The sequence below is a fragment of the Natator depressus genome, chromosome 21 (assembly GCF_965152275.1).
Source record: "Natator depressus isolate rNatDep1 chromosome 21, rNatDep2.hap1, whole genome shotgun sequence".
Classification (NCBI taxonomy): Eukaryota; Metazoa; Chordata; order Testudines; family Cheloniidae; genus Natator; species Natator depressus.
Window position 1 is genome coordinate 1403909 of NC_134254.1, and position 22972 is coordinate 1426880.

Below are 22972 nucleotides of genomic sequence, written 5' to 3' on the forward strand. Positions count from 1 at the left end.
ACTCAAGAAAGATCTTGGAGTCATTGTGGATAGTTTTCTGAAAATATCCACTCAATGTGCAGCGGCAGTCAAAAAAGCAAACAATGTTAGGAATCATTAAGAAAGGGATCGATAAGACAGAAAATACCATATTGCCTCTATATAAATCCATGGTATGCCCACATCTTGAATACTGCATGCAAATCTGGTCACCCCATCTCAGAAAAGATATTGGAATTGGAAAAGGGCAAAAAATGATTAGGGGCATGGAACAGCATTCCTATGAGGAGAGATTAATAAGACTGGGACTTCTCATCTTGGAAAAGAGACTACTAAGGGGGGATATGATAGGTCTATAAAATCATGACTGGCGTGGAGTAAAGTGATGTGTACTCCTCATAACACAAGAACTAGGGGTCACCAAATGAAATTAATAGGCAGCAGGCTTAAAACAAACAAAAGGAAGTATTTCTTTACACAACCTACAGTCAACCTGTGGAACTCTTTGCCAGAGGATGTTGTGAAGGACAAGACTGTAACGGGGTTCAAAAAAGAACTAGATAAATTCTCAGATAGGTCCATCACTGGCTATTAGCCAGGATGGGCAGGGATGGTTTCCCTAGCCTGTTTGCCAGAAGCTGGGAATAGGCAACAAGGAATGGATCATTTGATTACCTGTTCTGTTCATTCCCTCTAGAGCACCTAGCATTGGCCACGTCGGCAGACAGGATACTGGGCTAGATGGACCTTTGGTATGACCCAGTATGGCCGCTCTTATGTTCAGAGCCACAATCCGGATCAGGGCCTTGTGCTAGATGCTGTTGAATATACATGCAGACAGTTTTTCCTTGAATAGCTTATCGTTTAAATGTTGAAATTTAAAACTGTATTCAAACATTTTCAGTAAAAATGCTGCCTATTTTGAAACCATTTCCTGTAGATAGTTGAGAAATGTTTTCAGTATGTTGTATCAGTGTTGCATTTTCTTCTCCAGAACCATTTATTCTGGCTGCAGAATACAAGCCCTGCGTCTGCAAAAGTAAGTGCCCTGATCTGGGAAGGAAGTGAGTGCAAGAAGGTGGACATGTCTGTGCTGGAGATCAGCGGGATTATCATGAGCAGAGTAAGGATTGATTCCTCTCCCCCTCCCCCCATTCTAAGGGTATATTTACACTACAAAGTTAAGTCTACTATGTTAGATTGATTTACAGCCCCAGCAATAAATTACTAGTTTTCCTGTCCACACTACCCTCCTGTCAGCAGTGTCTCCTCACCAGGATCACTTGCACTGACCTAAGCTCCAGGCAGAGCTCCCAGCTGCCACCCAGGCTCTCAGCTCTGCACTCCCCATGAAGCAAGCTCCCTGCAGAGTGGGGAGCTGAGAGCCCGGGTGGGAGCTCTGCAGGCAGACCACACTCCAGGCTCTCATGCTGACAGCTGGATCTCACAACTGGAACTCCCCCTGCTCAATTTCAAAACAGGAACCCTACCAGCAGTGAAATTGACATTGTCAATTTCATGGATTTGGCTGTCAGACACCTTGACAGACAAAAGGTGGATGCAAGTAAATGTCTATACAGACAGTGCATTCCCCGAACTACGTCAGCCTATGCCTAAAGCAGCTCACTGAGGTGGATTTACTAGGTTGGCGTAGCGGGCAAGTTACAGCAGCAGGAGGAATGCTGTAGTGCGTAGGCTTACATAATTTGCTTTACATAACATAGTGTAGAAATGCCCTAAATTGTGATGTATCTGCAAACTGTACAAGTCCAAGTACCTTTTTTAAAGATGGCCCTAAATACTCTTAACTAGTAGTTGCAGAGGGATTTAAGAAAATACATGAATTCGAAGCAGAGGGTATGACTCCTGGTCTAAGAATAACAGTAAAATAATACCTAGCTCTTACATAGTGCATTTCATCAGTAGATGCTTACGTCATGTTGACATCATTCCCTGCTCTGAGCGACAGGGAGCTGGAAGCTTTTGAGTGCAATTAAAATTAGTGGCTCATGGCTGCTGCTGTATTTTGGTCAGTCTTCTCCCTTTCTCAGAAGTGAGATTCTTACCTCAAGGTAGGTGAGATGGCTATGGAGAAGGTGGGATGGACAGGTCATTCTAAGGGGGAGGAAGTGATGTCATAATATGGAATTTGTTTTATGCCACACTTTTGGATTTTCAGTTTTTTTCATTGTAGCTTCTTTCTAGTATGTTTTCTGGTTTAATCTTGCTCATTTGCTGTGTACCGAGTTTAGTGAGTAGAGAGATGAAGTGTGTAATGGCTGAACTTTATCTTACAGCCACTTCAAATATTGTTCCTTTAAACATGTCTAGTGAAGCAGGAGGTTACATATGTACTTACACATATAGGTTGCCTAATCGAGTTTTAGAATTCGAGGATTTTCCCTATTGGTGTTTAACATTGTACTTACAGTAATTTTAAAAATTATTTGTAGCTTGTATAGTGCTAATGATATTTGTCTATTCTCCAGGTTAATGCCTATCAGCAGGGAGTAGGCTATCAGATGCTGGGAAACGTTGTCACCATTGGGTTAGCATGTCTTCCTTTCCTCTACCGGCTCTTCCATACAAAGAATCTTGAACAGCTGCAATCCATTTCAGTGAAGGAACTTTTGAATATCTTTTGTGGGGCTCCTACCATCACCCCCGTCATTGTCTTGGCTGTGATTAACTTCCTTGAGCGTCTGTGCCTGACTTGGATGTTTTTCTTTATGATGTGTGTTGCTGAGAGAACGTACAAACAGGTTTGTCTAAATGTGCTGTTACCTTTCATGAACATATACATTTCTGTTGCAACATTCAAGCTGCTGTCATTGCTTCCCCTCTTAAAGCCGCTGCTGAGACGTGTTTGGGAGCAGTAAGACACTGGGGAATGCTGGGATATGTTTATACCTGAGGTGCTGTGGCAGGTCTCTTCCCCTGAGATACAATGACTAACGTCCACCATGAATTAGTCTTTAAAGCTTGCTTTTTTCTCTGTACTGCTGAAAGGAAATTAACCTTTAAGTACTTGCTATCTTAAAAGTCTGAGGCAAATTGGAGCAATCTAGGAAAAGGTATTAGCCCTACCTGTACTGTGAAGCCTAGTTATGAGACTTCTCTTAGAATGAGAAATAAGTGTCCCACTTGGGGTCACATTCATTATTTCCTGGTGAAGACTACAGCTGCCTGGCTGGACTTGATTGGCCTGAAGACAAATCCTCTGATGGGCCCAGGTCATAAGGATGTGTATTTGTATCTATCACATCCTTCCACAGGGGAATGTGGTTAACAGTTTTGCCAGTTTGCTACTGTTAATATAGATATGGTATACTGGGATGAGTGGTATCCTTTAGTATCTCTCATTTATTAAAGCTGTCATGGTTTCCTCTTATACAGGAATGTTATTCCTACCACTGGCAAGCACAAATAACTTGTTTAGCAACTAATGTACATATTATATTAAGCACCATATGGAAGCTAACATTAGACTATAACAATGTGGATTTTCTTTACTGACACACTTTTCTTTGCAGCGGTTTTTGTTTGCCAAACTTTTTAGTCATATAACATCTGCCCGGAAAGCCAGGAAGTATGAAATCCCCCACTTCAGACTCAAGAAGGTGGAGAATATTAAAATTTGGTTATCACTGCGCTCCTATCTAAAGGCAAGTCATGATCCAACGAGTGCAAGTATGTTTAAATGTTAACAGACTAGAGCAAATGGTGTAAACAAAGTTGGTAGAAGGTTGTAGGTGGCTCCAGCTGCAGAAGCTGGAGTTCAGGATATTACAACTTTTTCCTGGGTAGCGAAAAACGATTGCTATACTTTACTGAAATTCAAAAGGTTTCCCAGATCTGATTAAACGTTTTGTTTCCACAGCGGAGAGGACCCCAGCGATCTGTGGATGTAGTTGTCTCTTCAATCTTTTTATTGGCTCTATCAATTGCTTTCATATGCTGTGCACAGGTGAGACTCCCATTTATGTTTTGTAAGCAATAAAAAGCCAGTGGAAAAATTCCTGTCAAGTATAACTGGTAACTGCTTTGAAGGTGGATTTTAGTCCTTAAGTAGATTTCAGAGAGGCTTTTTTCCTTTTGTAGTTAAGTATAGTTGTTAGCAACAGTTTGCAGAACGGTTTCATTGTGCTGCAGATGAATGCTTATGCTTTCGCTAGTTAACTGCCCTTCTCAATTTTGGCTTTGCATTGAGTGTAGTAAATGTTGGGATCCAGTGTCGTGTGCTGCGGGAAAGACTCATCCAATCACTTCCTTTAATAATCAAAATGCATTTACATTGGGCAGCACTCTTCAGAGTATCTAGCTATCAGATAGCAGGGATAAAGAGTGATTATTAATCAGGCTGATATAAACTGGTCTTACTTCACTTTAATTACTGTCCTACCTTTATTCATGTATTTGTGGGTGGCGAATTGCTTTGGCTGATAGATGTTATGGTGGTCACACAGGCCATAGCTGCTTCTATGTGTTGAATAGAAGTGTTCATGGTAGGTGAATAGGAACATTTCAGTTTATTTGCCAATTTCATTGTTTTGTTTAATACAGGTTTTAAAAGGGCATAAAACATTCCTGAATGCAGCTTACAACTGGGAGTTCCTCATCTGGGAAACAGCCCTCCTCCTTTTTCTACTGCGCCTGGCATCATTGGGCTCTGAAACCAACAAAAAATATAGTAATATTTCAGTCCTGCTCACTGAACAGGTATCTCAGCTGCAGGTCACCCTCCATGGGCTTACTGTTTTCTAGTATCAGAGTAGCAGCTGTTAGTCTGTATTTGCAAAAAGAACAGGAGTACGTGTGGCACCTTAAAGACTAACCAATTTATTTGAGCATAAAGCTCCAGCTACAGCTCACTTCATCGGATGCATTCAGTGGAAAATACAGTGGGGAGACTTATATACATAGAGAACATGAAACAATGGGTGTTACTGTACACACTGTAATGAGTGATCACTGTAATGAGTGATCACTTAAGGTGAGCTATTACCAGCAGGAGAGCGGGGGGGGGGGGGGGGGGCGTTTTGTAGGATGATCAAGGTGGGCCATTTTCAGCAGTCTCTATTCAAGCCTAAGTTAATTGTATACAGTTTCCAAATTAATTCCAATTCAGCAGTCTCTTGTTGGAGTCTGTTTTTGAAGTTTTTTTTGTTGAAGAATTGCAACTTTTAGGTCTAATCGAGTGACCAAAGAGATTGAAGTGTTCTCCAATTGGTTTTGGAATGTTAAACTCTTGACGTCCGATTTGTGTCCATTTATTCTTTTACATAGAGACTGTCCCCTCTGCCATGTACATTGGTCAAACTGGCATTGCTGACACATGATGGCATATATCACATTAGTAGATGTGTAGGTGAATGAGCTTCTGATAGTGTGGCTGATGTGATTAGGCCCTATGATGGCGTCCCCTGAATAGATGTGGACACAGTTGGCAACGGGCTTTGTTGCAAGGATGGGTTCCTGGGTTAGTGGTTCTGTTGTCTGGTGTGTGGTTGCTGGTATTTGCTTCAGGTTGGGGGGCTGTCTGTAAGCAAGGACTGGCCTTGAATAGAGACTGGGAGTGGATGGGTCATTACACAAAGGAAAACGATTTCCCCATGTTTATTCCCCCCTCCACCCCCACTGTTCCTCAGATGTTCTTGTCAACTGCTGAAAATGGCCCACCTTGATTATTACTACAAAAGGTTCCCCCCCCTCCCGCTCTCCTGCTGGTAATCACCTTAACTGATCACTCTGGTTACAGTGTATATGGTAACACCCATTGTTTCATGTTCTCTGTATATAAATCTCCCCACTGTATTTTCCACTGAATGCATCCGATGAAGTGAGCTGTAGCTCACGAAAGCTTATGCTCAAATTTTAGTCTCTCAGGTGCCACAAGTACTGTTTTCTAGTATGAAAGTGATCTTTGTGCTTCAAATAACTCCTCCCTCATTTCAGCTTAGTGCTTTTTTAAGACCTTTTGATTTTTTTATTCATAATAGAGCAGCTCCTATAGCAGGCTTAAAAGAAAAAAGCCAGTTATCCAGGCCCAAATGTTGTTCATTTTTGGTTGATGGCTGGGGGTGAGAAGAACCCTATCAATCACTCTGGGGAAAACTGGATGTTTGTTAATCTATTACTGCTGCACTTAAACTGCAAGTAAGCACCATTCCATGGGTAGGGTAGTGACTTTTGCATAGGTCTTCACAACTGACTGGTCCCTGTGCTGTAAACAGCTGTGACTTGGGTGAAGTGATTGGATGTAAAATCTGCTCTAATACCTGTTTCTGTCACAGATCAACTTATACCTAAAGATGGAAAAGAAGCCAAACAAGAAAGAACAGCTCTCTCTAGTGAACAATGTTTTAAAACTGTCTACAAAGCTACTGAAGGTGAGTTCCTATCCTTAACTCTTGTTGCCTACCAAAAGACAGTTAGGTCACTAGTGTGCTGAGATCAGTCAGTGCCTGTCATGCTGACCAATGTCGTCTCATTTCTTCCTTGTATTCTCATCTGTTGTCTGTCTTAGCCTGTAAGCTCTCTGGGGTAAAGGACACTGTCTTTGTACAGTGCCTCACACAATGGGGTTATCTATGACTGAGGTGCTGGGTGTTACCAGTAGTAATGTGCATAAGAATAGGAAGGTGGAGAACTGACTTGTTATATCAGTTGTACTGTCTTGTTTCCTCATTCTCCCTCAGCAGAATTTTAGGATTCCAGTCATTTATTACTAGACAGGATGGGAAGGAGCCTGGTGTGTGACACCTACAGGAGGCTCCCCAGAGTTAAAATTCTAACCTGTTAACCAGCGTACTAAGTGTTGCCATAAGGAAGATTCTCAACCTCTATGATAGGGTCAGTGAAATTCTTCAGCCCTGAGGAGGCAGAGATGCCTATCTAATATACCCAGTGGATTTTGCAGAGTGTGGTTGGCAGAAGTCTGTCTGAGGTATAGCAGGCTATCAGAGTAATTGAAAATGTTGGTGACTACAACTGGGTCCAGGTCTAACTTCCATTTTCTCATTACAGGAGTTAGACACACCATTTAGACTCTATGGCCTGACTATGAACCCTTTAATCTACAACATCACACGAGTTGTGATCCTGTCTGCCATCTCGGGTGTTATAAGTGATCTTCTTGGATTCAATATCAGAGTAAGTGCAGCTGCCATTTGAGATGGCAAGGAGCATGTTCTAGGAGACTGGTACCCAACTGACTTATGGAAGACCTGGGTCTAATTCTGGTTTTGCCACTAACTTACTGTCATTAGCACAATTGCTTCACCTGCATTCCCCCTCTTATCTGTGTTTTGGGGCAAACCCACTCAGTGTTAGGACAGCAGGAATGGTGACTGAATAAATTCAGATTACTACACCCCAAGAACCTGGTTGTGTGCTTGACAGTCCTAAAACTACAAGTTTTTGGCTGCCTCAATTGTTAGTTTACTAGCATGCCTAAACCATTATGTAATATGCATTTTACTCAGTCTTTCAAAGACTAGCAGCTGCATGTTCCCTTTTTTACAATGGCTGTAATTTATTCAAGAGATTTCTTGTTTTGCTTTTTTATTTGAAGTCTCTCAAATACCAATTCCTAACCTCTGTTTTCAGTTATGGAAAATCAAACCATGAACTAGCCTGCCCTCAAGGCTGTGAGGATCATCAAATCATCAGGACACTGGATAGAAGCAAGACATTGGCTTGAGACAGAGGTGGTTCTAAATTTTGGCATATTTCTTACACATTTCTTTATGTATCAAAGATGTTTTCTTACATTGCTTAGTTTCAGAGGCTACAGAATAAACTAGTTTAACTTGTGAGGGCAGCCCAGGCCTTGCACACTAAGTAAACAAAACTTGATTTGTCCAACAGAGTGACACTGTTCTAAGGGCATTTCCCTATTAAGTAGGGGCTAAAGTATGTAGCAACCACACACTTTGGAGGGGCCTCAAAACAGTAGGAAAACAATTAATGGGATTCTGTATACAATAGCTTGTGTCTGTGGCCCTGTTAATTTCTATATGGATAGATAAGTTACTGCAGCAGGTTGGCTCTGTTACACAACTAACTTGATGTGGCAGCTTCTCCATTTCCTCTCAGTTAACATGATATCTTAATTTCACTGCACTCAGTCAGTATTATGACTCCCAATTACTGCTTTAAGATCTAAATAAGCTCTTCATTTGTTAAAATAGGGTGTTAAGGCCTTGACAAGAGGACTCACTTTCCTAATAACTGTCCAGAACAACAATCCACACGTTGGATGGTTAGGGAGTAGAGTTTAAAATTCTGCTGTATCTGTGCCTTTACATATTAGAGCAGATCCCTGTTCCTCTTCCAGTGCCCCATTTGATAGACAAGTGCATGTGTGTAGTGGCTTCAAGTAAACAAACATTCAAATAAGTGCCTTTAGGCTAGAGAGGCCAAGTCTGCTTTGGACCTTTATTGTGTGCAACTGCAGCCTTTCATGAAAGGTCAGTCCACCCAAGACAGATATTGCCTCCAAGGGCACTTGGCCACTAAACTGTCAGTTGCATAGCAGCATTAAAGCCACTCTGCTGCATGTGCCAGGAGAGACTAGAGTTTTCATATAATTAAGTGTTCTTCAAACTCCTCCTCATTCTTGACTGATAAGCCCTAATAGAACAAGCAAAGCATTCTCCCAGAGGGAATATGGTAACACTTGTTCTCTATAACATAGATCTGTAAAGCACCATCAGTCTATAAACACTTTTCACAAGACTGGTAGCAGCTAGAAAACTGGAGAGAGTAACAATTTACATATAACACTTCAAATCTTTGGTAATGATTTGGTTAGAGTTTTGACAAGGTAGGTCAATAGGGCTGTTAAAGCATTCTGGAAAATATTAGTGCTTTCTACTTCTATAGTACCTTACCTTTCTAACACAGGTAAGTAGAAGTCAGATGTGGTAGAATTGGAACAGAAGAAGATTCCCCTGTTCTAATGCACAGCCTCTTAAAGGACAGGTGCCTTTTATGTAACACTCCTGATACAGAACCTTGGACAAAGAAGTAAATGGCCCTCTGGGGTAAGGACTGATTGTGAAAACCAGCTGAGAGGAAGGAATGTGAGATCTCATATTAAGGGGAGGTTAACGGTCTACAAATGGTATGAGGAAAGAATCTAAAGCCACCTCCCTAGGAGAAATTGTTATGCTGTAAGTGCAGCTGGTGACTTTGCTAGTTTCCAATAAATAGTAAGTCAGTCATAAGACTAATTGTCAGAGAAAAGGATTCCTTTAAATCCACTGTTCCATCTCACACCATAAAGGGACGATGACATAGGTCATTTTTTGTAGTAAATTGTTTATGCAAAGCTATTTTCTGTACAATGAAAATTAGTAAAAATGTAAAAAGTGACATTTAAAATACAAATAAATCCATGGAAGCAAACTCCATCAAACAGCTGGTACTATATTTTGCAGGACCATGGCTGAGTATGTTACACTTGAAAAGGGAGGTAAGGTAACTTTCAGATGACAAATGCAATTTATCAGTGGAAAATATGGATGTTTAGGGCTGTATATTTAGTTAAGACAGTTTTAATGCAGACCACATCATTGTAAAATGAGTCTACAGCTAACATTTAAAAGTGCAAGAATGAACAGGCTGTGAATGGGAGTTTTTTTAATATATCTATATAAAAAATAATGAGCGATTTACAGGTCTCTCTAGTCAGAACCTCAGTGTGTATATAAAGGTGCTGTACAATATATAAACATTTACATCCAGTACATCCATATGTTGCTTAGCATTCCAAGGCCACATTGCTAAGTCACCTTATACAGTAAGTACAGGTACAAGTTCTCTGGAAAAGACTCACAAACAGAGGACACCAAAGCAGGTCACAATGTTAACAATTAGAAAACAGCATTTGGATGGATGGGTACTTGCTGATAACAATTTCAATGGTGCTAATTCATCTTGGTATTAAATTTCTGAATTTGGTACTATTCTCAATGGTTAAACAAGTGCATACAACTTAAGAGGATCCCACAGGTTTATCAACCAAGAATACAGGATACATAGGCTAACTTATACTTTCACAGTCAAACTCTACAATATTGAGGATTTGTACACTTTATGCTACAGCAAATTGATGGACTCATAAAATGTGAAGCAGGACAGTTCAGATGTTGTAAAATAAAACAGATTTTAAAGCACTGTTCATTTAAGCCTACTGCTGAGTAGCTGTCTATTTCAAAAGTTTCTAGCTTCCAGTCAAAACTGATTTTTTTAAAGCTTTGGGAGGCTAATCAACTTAGCAGCTGTTCAATTATATTTTTAATGAGCAAGTCAGATTAGTTTAACACAAGGGTACAGCAACTGAGCTTGACTTTCCTTACCTTTTTCCTCTGCTTTTGTGAACTGGCCCAGCCCCTTTTACTGTTTTTTTTATTTGCAGTCATTGAAAACCTAGCACAGGTCAGGAAATCAAATCATGAAATTTCTGCAGACTGCTAGTCCTACAGTTAACTGATATAAAAATATCTTAACATTCCTCAATGTTATTTAAATACATATTGAAGCCCAAACAATAGATATTAAGTCTCATGTACCCTGTATGTCAACTATTTCTCACTCAACCAAAAGCAATTACACACAAATAAAACAGGAGATTTCTAATAGTAGGCACAGGTAAGAGGGACTTTTTTTAAGAAGCTGTTGGTGGTGGTTGGTTCTGTCTGAGTTTGCAACAGCAGGATTTTCTGTTTCAAATTACTGCTTTTACATATCAATTTTTAGTTTTACAGGTAAAGATGGGACATTTCCAAGTATTTTTAAAACATACCGTATGTGGTGCTTTGACATACAGTACCAGAGGGAGGTTGAAAGCATAGCACCACATCCATTCCTTATTTCCAAAGAACTGACAAGGTAAAATCATGGCCCCACTGAAGCCAATGGGTGTTTTTGCCAGTAACTTAACAGGGCCAGGATTTCACCACTTAGTCTTCAAAATGATGTTTGCAATACATGTTTTGCAGATAATTCATTTAAGGTAATTATAGTAACTAAGCAAATTAAAACATTTGTTTTGCTACTAGAAAGCAAAACTAACCCCATAGATCACACCAAAATGCAATTCTCTTTTTAAATTTCACATTGGCTATTAGGAACTTTAAGAAAAAGAATCCAGTGGGACAGCATCATTGGCTCATTTGCTGCCCTAGAGTTGATAGATCCAGCACACTCACCTTCTTACTGAAGTTGTGAGAACTTTTAATTATTCCCCTATATAAACATGCGACATGCCTTTGAGAAAATTAGCTATTTTCAAACAAAATCTTGGCTTTGAGTCTGGGGAAAACCTACGAGGAGGATTAAATTGATTGGCTACAGTAGATAACTTGGCACAAGAAGTGAGTCATGATCACATTGGCAATACAGGCATTAAGAAAGTTTGTTCAGAAACTCACAATACTATCTGAGAAAGCCTTAGCAGTGCAATGTTGAGAGAGCAGCAGGACACTGCCTTCAAAGGATGAGGGGACAGCAGCTTATGGAAGAGTTGCTTATAAGCAATCCAAAAGGTCCTTCATGCAGCTTAGTTAATTTAAGAACAAATCAAATGTACTTTCCAGCCCCTGGAGTTAGTTTCTGAAAAATGACAACTTTGTGGAAAAAAGATGCTTTTAATTGACCATATTAGAAACCTGATTAAAACATGTTCTAAAAATGTTTCAGTCAAACCCGTTTTTCAGTGACACCTGTTGCTTTTGTGACTTTACTTGCACTTGGTACCTTCCAAGGTCCAGGAGTTATTGGTGCTTTCTTAACTGGAGAGCTGCATTCAGGTTTTGAAATTCCATCATCTTTGGTTTCTTCAGTTGGCTCCAAGCCTTTTTCTGTGTGGTCTTTGTTCAGAATAACTGGATCTTGTGTTTCGAGCCTACCTTTTTTTTCCTTGGAAAGCTGTGAAACATCAGAAAGACTTGCAGTTTTGAAGTTGCTAGAAGTTGGCTCTCCAGCATTGGCTTTTTCATCTTCATCTACTCTTTTCCTAGGCTCATTGGCCTTATTTAATGGAAGAGTCTTTTCATCTGCTCTTGGGTTTTTTCTCTCTTGAGACCTCTTCTTCTTCTTCTTTCCAGCAGTGTTCTGCTTTCTGTCTTGCTGTGTTACTCCTGATTTTTCATTAGTCTCACCATCACCACCACCACCACCACCACCACCACCAGCTATTTTATCTTGAGAGTCTAGTAACTTGTTTGATTTGTCCCCACTTTCTTCTTTTTTGGGATGCTTTTGGGGACTGGCAGATCTGCCTCTGTTTCCTCTGGAAGTTTCTTTTAAATTGATTTGTATGTGTGTATTCTCACCTCTCCTGGGTTGCTCACACTGGTCTGAGAGATTGCTGTGTGTGTTTTGTGTCTCTCTTTTTCTTGGACTGTGGAGCCCTGCTTGCTGCAATTCCCCAGATGTGCCCAATGTTTTTGGACTCTCTGCTCTCTCTCTCCTAATGTCATCATCAGTTACTAAATCTACACTGGTAGGCTGGTCCCATCTCTTCATATGCTCCTGGGTAGAAGACAGATGTTTCGGCTGAGACTGGTTTTCAGTTAAAGTGCTTTTCTTTTCAGGCACAGTGTTTTTAGCTTCTTCCAGTTTCTCAGATATGTGAACATTCGCTAAAGCGTCTTCCAGTACTGGTAAATCACATACTGCAGAGGTGGGTAATGGTGGCTGTTCATCATATATTATATTTGAGGATGATGGATTAAAACTATCTTGATCACCTGGAAGTGAAGCAGCACAATGGTGTGACAAAAAAATCACTTAACCAATATTCACAAACATTTATCTAAAATATCTTAATGTAATGAACTTCCACAACGTGATCTAAACATTTTTTTTTAAAAAAAAACAAACTTATATTCTATAACACTAAACAAAGGAGATTTCCTCACTCAGCTGTAAACTTAAATTTTTAGCTCACAGAAAACAACTTTTTTAGGAAAAATACAGGCTAAGAATGCTGGTAAGGGCTGGTGAGGTTCAGCATAGCTATAGGCCTCACGCAGCAGAATTAAAAATCCCTATCCTACACTGTTGCAATTCATATCAAAAGAATACTGAAAACAGGGAGAAGGTGAAGTTACTATTTATAGCATTGTACTTAAAGAAAAAAAGAGGTGAATCACAAGACATGCAGATTTACCAAGTCTTTAAGGAAAGACCAAGAAAAGCACTGAAAGCCTTAATGTTGTTCAGGTTTCATGTAGGAGCACAAACTGGAAGGAGCCAGACCTGAATAAGGAAGAGAAAAAGCCCAGGACTATATACCAAAAATCACAGGAAGCAAAAGCTTTCACTAGAAGTGTACGATTCAAATGCAGAACACAAGAGCCAACATAGTGATAGTGTGGAAGAGCCACCCCCCCTCCCCACTAAATTGCTGCACTTAGGCCTGGCAGATATTCTGTGAGGGAGGGAGCTGTGGAATATTACTGACAGCTGCTATTGTTATGAAAGGCAGCACACTTCTGTGCCAAATACTTATAACTGCATGAAAAAGCAAAACAGATCTTAGGTTTGTTATTGTATGCTTAAATACCTACGGTCAATAGAGAGCTGGAATTTACTTAGAGTGGCTCCTTTCTTGTTTATAGGCACAGATGTGTTTAATATTTATTTTTAGGGGAGACACACAAGGCATACAAAGGTTTACTACACTCTTAGAGGTTAGCCTAGCCTAAAAATTCAGCAGTATCTCAAGAGATCTGTTTTAAGTTTTCAAAATACTAATTAACCAAGCCTTACTAGCATAAGGGCTAACTCAGTAGGAGATACATGTGATCTCAATAGAAGCCAATTGAGGGGATCTAACACAAAGGATAAAAACAAGACTAAGTCTTCCTGTAGTTCAGAGATGCTCTGATGGAACCAGGCAGTGTATTTTAGGACCATGATGTTTTAAGTTATTTTCTAGCTCAGTGGGGAGAAGGGAAAAATATAGGAAAACATTTTTAGACAATTTCATCTCTAAGTGGAGGTCGAGTCCTGCCTACATATAATAGAATGCTACAAACTTGCATAGGCTACACTATGCTTGAAGGTTCAAGGTGTCAGATTTTAATTTGTTTATGAAAGTCATGGGCTTTTACAAAGGGAAAGTGGCTCTGTAGCTAACCATTCCAATTTTACTACAGAGCTGTTACGCTATAAGAAGGATCCTTACATGGTTTAAATACTTTCCTGTCTAAAGCCTTACAGCAGCTGCGAAGGGTTGAAAGGATAGAATTGGCATGGGGAGGAATAAATTCTCTTGCTCTCAATGTGCTCTGCTTTGAAATACTGTGACAGCCAAAAATAGCTTTGATTTTGGAGCATGCCCTGCAGTTGAACTCAGTCAAAGCTCTTACAGGCATTTCTGCCCAAGCAATTTGCTTAGGGATTTGTGCTTTGCTGCCTTATGTGCAAAAAACAAGTGTCACAATTAAAGTTTTCTATTCCGAGAGCAAAACTTTCACTCGTTCAGAAGTTTTGTTTTTGAAAAATTTAACGTTTTACAGTTTAAGTTCATAAGAGAAACTGAAGCACCCACAAAAATAATCATCTTGGTTGTGAAGCGTGACAGAAGCCCAATACCATATGAGATTTTATTCAAATGTAAAACCAAATTATGTCTTTAATTATAATATTTGTAGAGAAACACAGAAATCAAGTTGGAGATGGATGGGAGCATCAGAACAAAGCATGGCCTAAAGAATACTCGCAACAACATTACATGTCATGGTGTCTTTCCAAGGTTTTTCAGTAAAATTATTATGTGGCAACAGTTTTTTTTGTTTTTTTTTTTGTTTTTTTTTTTTTTTCTGGTCACATTATTTGTGCTGGTATGAAAACAGGCAGCTTGAAAGTCAGCAGAAATGGAAGGATATTGCTGAATAGCTTCAGTGCTTACACAACAGCATCCAACCTCTTTAGACATTAATAAACACACATTTCTATTTACCACCTTCCCCCGGTCCCCTCCGGACAAACTGGCATAACCTGTAACTTACCATGATCTGGTATCAAGCCAGTCCCTGGTCTCAGAAGAAGAACAACTTTATTTCCTCCTGCTTGAATCAGCTCGATGGCTCGTGTATGAGTGATACCTTGGGTGGGTTCGCCATTGATTTCAACAATCTGGTCACCAACCTGAAAAGACAATACTAGCCAGGTTAAACTTCATGAAGCACAGCTACTGTAACTGGATTCTTATTCAATATAGGAAAAGCCATAACTCGAGTCAAGCTTTTCTTTTCCCTAGTCCCTTCCATTCTCTGAAACCCACTCTCCTACAACCACTAACATATACAATTAATGTAATTCAGCCATTGGGCTGTTCAGTGAATTCTTCATGTAGATAGTCTGCCAAGCTGGCTTCCCTAAAAGGGCTCAAGCTACTTGAAATGAATTTTCCATTTGACAGATGTTTAATACATCCATGTTCTTGAGTACATCTTCACTCCATAAAAGTAATATGTTGATGCTCTGTTATAAAGACTTGCACCATGAAGATACTTAAAATCATGTGTATGTGGTAATTACTCTAAAATTACAACCAAACACCCTTATATTAATATAGCTGAGAGGGTTGCCCATAAAGGAAAGGATTTATTATTCTGAGAGAGATCACTGTATGACAATACTAGCTCAGTCCCGACCAGTGAGATATCAGCTTTAAGGACTTTGATGCAAATTTACAAAGTATCAGATAATGGATGTCAGAATATCAAAGCATTTGGGTTCTAACCCATGAAAGATCATGAGGTCCATCTTGCAATTAAACTGATTTTCCATTAGGTGTCACTACTGCATAAAAGTTGCAGTTTAAAGAGCATGTATCTTACTTAGATCAGTTTCATAAAACATTACTGAAGGTGATAGTCCCACATAGAACCCCATGATCATGGAGCACTAATACAATAATAAATGAATGAGGACAACGACATACAGCCATTTGGAAAAACACAGGGCCGAGGTGCTGTTTTACCATCTAGTGTTCAAACCAGCTGTAAACTGGGTTATTAGAGCTCCTTTGTGTCAGTATCGGAAAAGCTCCCTCCAAAAGTACTACTTAAATTGGGGCTGGGAAAGGCCTAGTTCCATTTCAGTGGTTGAACTGGGAAAGACTGGAGAGCACAGACTAGTGTACAAGCTCATCTAGGCACGGAAACGTTCTGTCCTGGCCAGGAAAAATTTAGAGGTACCTCTTGTTTCCAGAACCTGCTCCCTCAGTTGTCATTGACATCACTCCTTATGTTTTGTTCTGAGCATTACATCTATTCATCCCTCTGACCTCTGCAACAGCAGCGATGAGAAGTGGTCCTTGCAAGAATCAGGTACCATGAAGGAGATGGTTGCAAATATTTTCCAATACATGGAGTATAATAATGACACCTCTTCAGCCTTGCTGGCCCTCAGGACTCAAGATTCCCAGCGGGGTCTGGCTCCAGTGGCAGTAGCAAAAAGGGAAGCACTGGTACAGACAGGACTCCGGTGTTGGCCTACTCGAGTGCTTCCATTGCTGCCACCTCTGGTGCAGCTGCACTATGACGAGAGAGAGCTCCCAATTTTATCCGTGTATATGCATTATCAGCCCAGTGGACATGGAAAGCATGTCCCTTTCAAGGGCTGGTGGGGGCACATACCTGCTGCCAAGGCACAGGAGATGAGGCTGTCCCATTATGAACTCATTTTTCAGGGTGCTATAGTTCAGGTGTGAAACTGTTACTGCTTCAAGCATGGAAACGGCATTTTAAACACAGCTGAATATGCCTCTCCCATACAGTGCAGGCACCCAGCTAATTCACTGAGGTCCTCTGGGAAACAGCCTAGCCAAGACTGCACCCTCTGTCAGTCAGCATGGAGCTCTGAAATGGAACAATACCTGCCTCTAGCAGGGGCAGGAAGCAGATAACAGTGGGCTGCTCCATACAGACTGCTACAGTGGAAGAGGAGCCCTGCTAAAACCATGAATCCCCTAGTTCAGATGACCGGAAGGTGATCAGCACCTGCAGGAAGACAGGAAAGAGCTGGGTGTGATCAGCTAGGTAAAGTGCCATGGGAAGAGGAACAGGGAGGACACCACAGCTTTGTTTTCCTATCTCTCTCTGGTGAGAGGAGGAAGAGGAGATCTTATTACACAATTATCTGGCCTGGCCTACCAGATCTTTGGAGAAATGCAGATGTCACATAGAAGTATAATGAAAGAAAGATGAGTTCCAGTGTGAAGATGAATATTTGAAATTTGTTTTATTATGAATACCCCACAGTCAAATTTACCCTACAGCCCACCCATTCTTGGCACAGATGATCCACAGGAGAAAGCAGATAAGTGTGCTGATGTCATTTTTGAGAACAGAGCCCAAAGAGTTATATTGTGTCCCCCCAATAGATTGGGAGTTTATAAAGCTGAACCCAGCAAGAGTTCAGGGAATTGTATATATTTGATTCTGTTTATTGCTGTGAAATTTCTCCAATGAAAGTCCAAGTTTATTTGCAGCTGGGAAGTCTTCACATGCTGGTGACTTGAACGCAAAGCTCTGGAGCTTAGCATAACCCCACTTGAAAGAGCAGTACAAGAGAAAACAGAAGCAGCACTATAAGACTCAAGCAATCTCCCAAGCATAAGAAAAACTAATGACTGTAAATGCTAAGAATTAGTACAATAAAACTTAACTCTTTGAATTTTGCATCCAATTAAGCCTGACATCAGCCCTCAAAAGTAGTCGATTACTACCTTCACTTTGCACACTACAAAACTGACAGAGAAAGTGAAGTGACTTGTGTAAAGGACTATATCACATGTCACTGGCAGGAATATAATCAGAACTAAAAGAGTCCCTGATGCTCAGTTCCATGCTTCAGCCAGTACAAAGTCATTTTATGGACAGTAATTACAGAACTGTATTTGGTCTCTGTAGCGAGATGAAACTCATTGGTGCAGTGCCTCCTGCTAGTTGTCCTGGGAATTAGCTCTTTCCAGCCTTCGGAGTGCCCTCTGCACGCCAGTGTCTTGCCTGCCGCTGGCCCCGTGTCCCTCCCAGATCCTGGTGCCCTTTACCGTGGGATGCTGCCCCTGGCAGTGTCCCCACACTCTGGGTCTCCCCTCCCAGGGGAACCCCCAACCCTCTATCCCCACCTTGCCTCAGTGGCTGCTGCCAGTCGTCATCTAGGCCCTGCTCACTGGGGCAGACTGCAGTCTGTAAACCACATCATTGGCAAGGAGGTTGGACCAGCTGCCTCTGCCGAACCCTGGGCTGCTCCTCCCAGCCCCTGTACCTGCACAGCCCTCTATCAAGGCCTTCAGCCTGGGAAGTTGCCAGGCTGGAGCTCTCCAACCCCTCCACCCTTTCCCCAGCAATGCTCTGTCTCAAGTACCCTTCTCTCCCAGGCAGCCAGGTCCTTCTCTCTCAAGAGCTAGAGAGAGACTGCCTCAGCTCCTGGCTCACAGCTCTTTTCTCAGGCCAGCTGTGGCCTGATTGGGGCATGGCCCCAGCTGTGGCTGCCTTCCCAATCAGCCTGTTCTTATTGGCTCTCAGTCCCAGCCCTCTCCAAGGGCTGGCTTTTAACCCTTTCAGGGCCAGAGCAGGGTGACTGCCCCGCTACAGTCTCCAACTGCTGTGACACTGCCTTCTCCCTTTGCATATATTTGGTTTGTTTAGGGGACAATATTTGAACAGCGGGATTCTTAGACACGACACACAAGAATTAACATTAGGATACGTTGGTAGGAAAGGCACTTGGTTTGGAAACATTTTAAAATTCCATGCTGAACAATGAAAGCTCAGCATAAACACAAAGGTTGGGTGCTCTCACAAACCCACATTTACCTGGACTCTGGGAACCTTCCAACAGACTTGCATTTCATTGTGCTATTTTCAGTCTGGGTTTCCAAAAATCACTCATTCTGGCCAACTACTGTCTATAGAGAAGAATTCATTGTCAGAAACATCTGTTACTATGTCTTTAGGGTAGATGGCGTCCAGCTTTCTTTGGGAGAGGCTATGTCTTTTGCAGAGAGAGCAGGTTTCTTTCCCCCTACATGCTGCTGGGATTTTTACTTCCTGAAACATTAAAACTATCAACACAGTTTGCTACATCTCTGCAATTACAACTCTTAGACTGGAGCAGTGTAAATAACCGTTCTGTGTGTGCAGTGAGACATTAACCACTTGCAGGGAAGCAACTTCTTTGACGGGGTAATGAACATCCTGAGGAGCCCAACCTGTTTGAATTCATCAGTGTCTCTGACACTTACGTGAATTCTTCCATCCTTGATGGCAGGCCCATCCTCAGCAAGTCGAAGGATGAATAAGCCCATGTTGTACTCCTTTCCTCCGCGAAGACTGAATCCAAAACCGCGAGGGCCTCGTTCCAGTTCTACTGGAGAACAGCCAAGACTCTGCATAAGAAACAAGATAAACAATTGTGGACTGAGGAATTTTAACTTTTGTTAGAGTTTCCTACATTTTCAGGAAAGGTATTTTATAAAACCAGAGAAATCCCTTCAGTTTCACACACTAGACAGGTTTTAATACACAGCTATGAAGGGATGTGATCTTAATTAAGCGTAACATCCAATTGAATCTGATTCATCACAAACTCACATCATATGATTTGGTATGAGGTGGAGTTATACCAGGGGTGGGCAAACTTTTTGGCCCGAGGGCCACACTGGGGTGCGAAACTGTATGGAGGGCCGGGTAGGGAAGGCTGTGCCCCCCCAAACAGCCTGGCCCCCACCCCCTATCCGCCCCCTCCCATTTCCCACCCGCTGAATGTCCCCCTAGGAACCCCCGACCCATCCAACCCCCCCTGCTCCTTGTCCCAAGACTACCCCCACCCCAAACTGTCCCCCCCGGGATCCCACCCCCTATCCAATCCCCACTGCTCCCTGTCCCCTGACTGCCCTGACCTATCTACACCCCCAACCCCTGACAGGCCCCTCAGGACCCCACTCCCCCTGTTCCCCAACCCCTGACCGCCCCAGAACCTCTGCCCCATCCAACCACTCCCTGCTCCCTGTCCCCTGACTGTCCCCCGGGACCCCCTACCCAGCCCCCTCACTGCCATGTGCATGCGCTGCCACTGCCCCCTTACCATGCTGCTCAGAGCGGCAGGAGCTCGCAGCCCCGCTGCCCGTGTGGCTGCGGAGGAGTGGAAACAGCAGGGGAGGGGCCAGGGGCGAGCCTTCCGGGCCAGGAACTCAGGGGCCGGGCAGGACGGTCCCGCGGGCCGTAGTTTGCCCACCTCTGAGTTATACCCAGCCAAAATCTGCAGAGCAGTTTAATTCTAAGATTCTTAAATATGTATGAACTGTTTTTCCATATAGAATGTTCCCAAGATGTTACAGTAGTTCCGTTTCAAAGGTTTGTTGTTTCTTTTATAACTATAATGATCAGCAATATTAAACTAGACTAAGTTTATAACAACATTAAAATACTAACTATTAGCAAAACATCCTCCCTACTGTTTGACACATGCCTAGTCAGCACATTCATAAAGAGTATCTCAACACCGTACCTCCTAAGGGAAAGGTTACTCTACACCAGGGATCGGCAACCTTTCAGAAGTGGTGTGCCGAGTCTCCATTTATTCACTCTAATTTAAGGTTTCGTGCGCCAGGAATACATTTTAACATTTTTAGAAGGTCTCTTTCTATAAGTCTATAATATATAACTAAACTATTGTTGTATGTAAAGTAAATAAGGGTTTTTAAATGTTTAAGAAGCTTCATTTAAAATTAAATTAAAATGCAGAGCCCCCTGGACCGGTGGCCAGGACCCGGGCAGTGTAAATGCCACTGGAAATCAGCTCGCGTGCCATAGGTTACCTACCCCTACCCTATACTATTAGCATACAAGGCAGTTGAATTTTAGGGCCTCAGTACCACCAGGATCTTGCAGAGACTCTTGGCTCCTCAGGATAGGTGTCTACCTGAGAATGACGGCTGCCTACAATGGAGAGAACACCACCATCAGGCTGGGGCAAGTGCTTGTGCTCAGGCCAGGGAAGCCTGTAACTGTTGGAAAGTTCTCTTCCAGCTTCATCTTCTGTGACTCCCCTGCAAATTGATGGAAGGAAAGCTTAAGTTACTCAGGTCACATTTACATGGAAACTGAATTAATCTACAATAGTTACTATTGGATGGACCAGCAAGAAACATCAGTTGTACAACAATATGGTTTTCTTATGCAAAGCTTATACAATTAAAAAGGTATTTAATAGTTGTTTCTTCATCTGTTATTTATAACCTTAACATACTGCAGCACATCAGACGATCATCAATCGTCAGTCTGTTGGTTGGCACCAAGGATCTGCATCAGCTATTTAATTCCCGAGTTAGGGACATCTGACACTGGTGTCTTCTGTGAACCCAAGGATTACAAAGAGTACCAAAAAGAGCAGTTCAGTCTTACCCTCTGTTCTCATGTGGAGGGAACCCTTCTCTCTTCCCTCACAAGTGAGACAGTTTCAACAGTTTATAATGCTTACTTTATCTTAAGAATGAAGTCTCCCCAATTCATACACAGACAGAACATGATCAGGTACTTCTGAGTAATGTAACAAACATGCAAAATCCGGGAAATGAATCACTTGAGGATTTAATCCCAGACTCTGCCATCATCACAATGATTAAAAAATATCAGTGTGTACCATCCAGAAAAAGACCACAGAACTGCTATGAATGGCTTTAAACTGTGCAATGACAGCATCAAGAAAACTTGTAATTTTTAAATGTTTGTTTTAATTGAAGCAGGTAAGAAAAGATCATCCAAACAGCTACCTGCAGTAGTAGGGTACTGCTGAATTATGATGTAATAATGGTAATGCTAATATGGGAAAAATAGGTGAAAAATCCAGCCATGTCCATCTCTTCATTGTGCTACATAACTGATACTCTGTTTCACAGCCAATGTATCCCTGTAAACATTTTCCCCATTGACAGCATCTCCCAGGATCTTATGAACCATTTATTGATTGGGGTTTTATTGGGTGATTTCCACTTATAAGTAATCACCCCTTGGTCTGAGAAAAGTGCTGAAGGGATGGAGCATCATCTCTGATCGGAGCTGGTCTTAGATATCTGCCTCCTGATTTATCAGGTCACTGAACAGCCTAGCCATACAAGAATGACATTTCTAATTTCTCCTCAACCCCTTCAGCAGATACCCTCTTCTGTAACACAACAGGGATAGTCTTCAGCTCTGAGTGAGCATAGTCTGTGTATCGATTACAGTTCCCCACAACACATGCCAAAGACAGCACATAGCATGAACACTAACAGTTACATGAGATTATAAGAGCCAGGCTGATAAAGGAATTACTGAGGCAACAATTCCTCACAATTTCAAGTCCTCGTTAGGTACCCAGAACGATGGAGCATTTGTGCCTTTTAGATGCAGTCAAGGGCAATGCCCTGGATGATGCTCCCATGCACCTAGATGAGGGCTTGCTGCAGGATATGGGGAACATGACCCACAGTTGGCTGCCCCTCCTTCCCTTCACTTCTGTGCACGGATTTACCCAAGGATGACTTAGGCTGGGGCTATCACACCAGCCAGGCTCAATCTTTGTTCATTTTTGGTTCCCATCTGTCTGAAAACAAAGGCATCATACCTGTCTGCTGTTGCAGAGTTGGCTTGTGTTGTTCCCATAGGTCTGTGCTGTGGGGCTGGGCTTTGTTTGGCAGAGTTGGTTCCTGAAGGGGGGCCACGGTGTTCTAATAACGTCAAACAAAACAGAATTACAGCAGACCTCTAAAAATACACTGTGTGGTATGAGGGGAGTAAACAGCACAAGAAAGTTAATTGCTGTTCTGAGCATTTCTTACTCTTCTGGTAAACAGCAGCTCTTGCTGTCAGGTGCCCAGAGTGAGAATGCAGGGTTTTTAATTTAAAATTTCAGGAGAAACAGAATTTCCGTTTCCCTTAGGATAAGCTACTGGGCAGGTCTGTGCTGCATGACAGTCACATGC

At 41.9% G+C, this 22972-nt stretch overlaps 2 protein-coding genes across 8 annotated transcripts in view; one reads left to right on the top strand and one right to left on the bottom strand.

Annotated features, from left to right (window-relative positions):
- Positions 1 to 14816, top strand: part of PHTF1 (putative homeodomain transcription factor 1) — a 30386-nt gene extending 15570 nt beyond the window's left edge. Inside the window, exons 12-20 of one of the 5 annotated variants that reach the window (XR_012635949.1) lie at positions 974 to 1102; positions 2469 to 2741; positions 3513 to 3644; positions 3860 to 3946; positions 4543 to 4698; positions 6273 to 6368; positions 7006 to 7131; positions 7588 to 7688; positions 14649 to 14816. Coding sequence is in view for 4 of the 5 variants with exons in the window: in XM_074935988.1 (XP_074792089.1) it covers positions 974 to 1102; positions 2469 to 2741; positions 3513 to 3644; positions 3860 to 3946; positions 4543 to 4698; positions 6273 to 6368; positions 7006 to 7131; positions 7588 to 7608 (1020 nt within the window). In the remaining variant the exon portion in view is untranslated. Of the gene's footprint in view, positions 1 to 973; positions 1103 to 2468; positions 2742 to 3512; positions 3645 to 3859; positions 3947 to 4542; positions 4699 to 6272; positions 6369 to 7005; positions 7132 to 7587; positions 10276 to 14648 lie in introns of those variants that run through there. The other 4 variants (XM_074935988.1, XM_074935986.1, XM_074935987.1 and 1 more) reach the window with 4 other exon arrangements.
- The window catches only part of MAGI3 (membrane associated guanylate kinase, WW and PDZ domain containing 3), a 204800-nt gene continuing 191225 nt past the window's right edge, over positions 9398 to 22972 (bottom strand). The window contains exons 17-22 of one of the 3 annotated variants that reach the window (XM_074935985.1): positions 22615 to 22717; positions 20932 to 21058; positions 19253 to 19396; positions 15006 to 15144; positions 13160 to 13248; positions 12599 to 12737 (exon numbers count right to left, since the gene is read on the bottom strand). In XM_074935985.1, the coding sequence (XP_074792086.1) occupies positions 13199 to 13248; positions 15006 to 15144; positions 19253 to 19396; positions 20932 to 21058; positions 22615 to 22717 (563 nt within the window). In that variant the 3' untranslated portion in view covers positions 12599 to 12737; positions 13160 to 13198. Of the gene's footprint in view, positions 12738 to 13159; positions 13249 to 15005; positions 15145 to 19252; positions 19397 to 20931; positions 21059 to 22614; positions 22718 to 22972 lie in introns of all 3 variants that reach the window. The other 2 variants (XM_074935983.1, XM_074935984.1) reach the window with 2 other exon arrangements.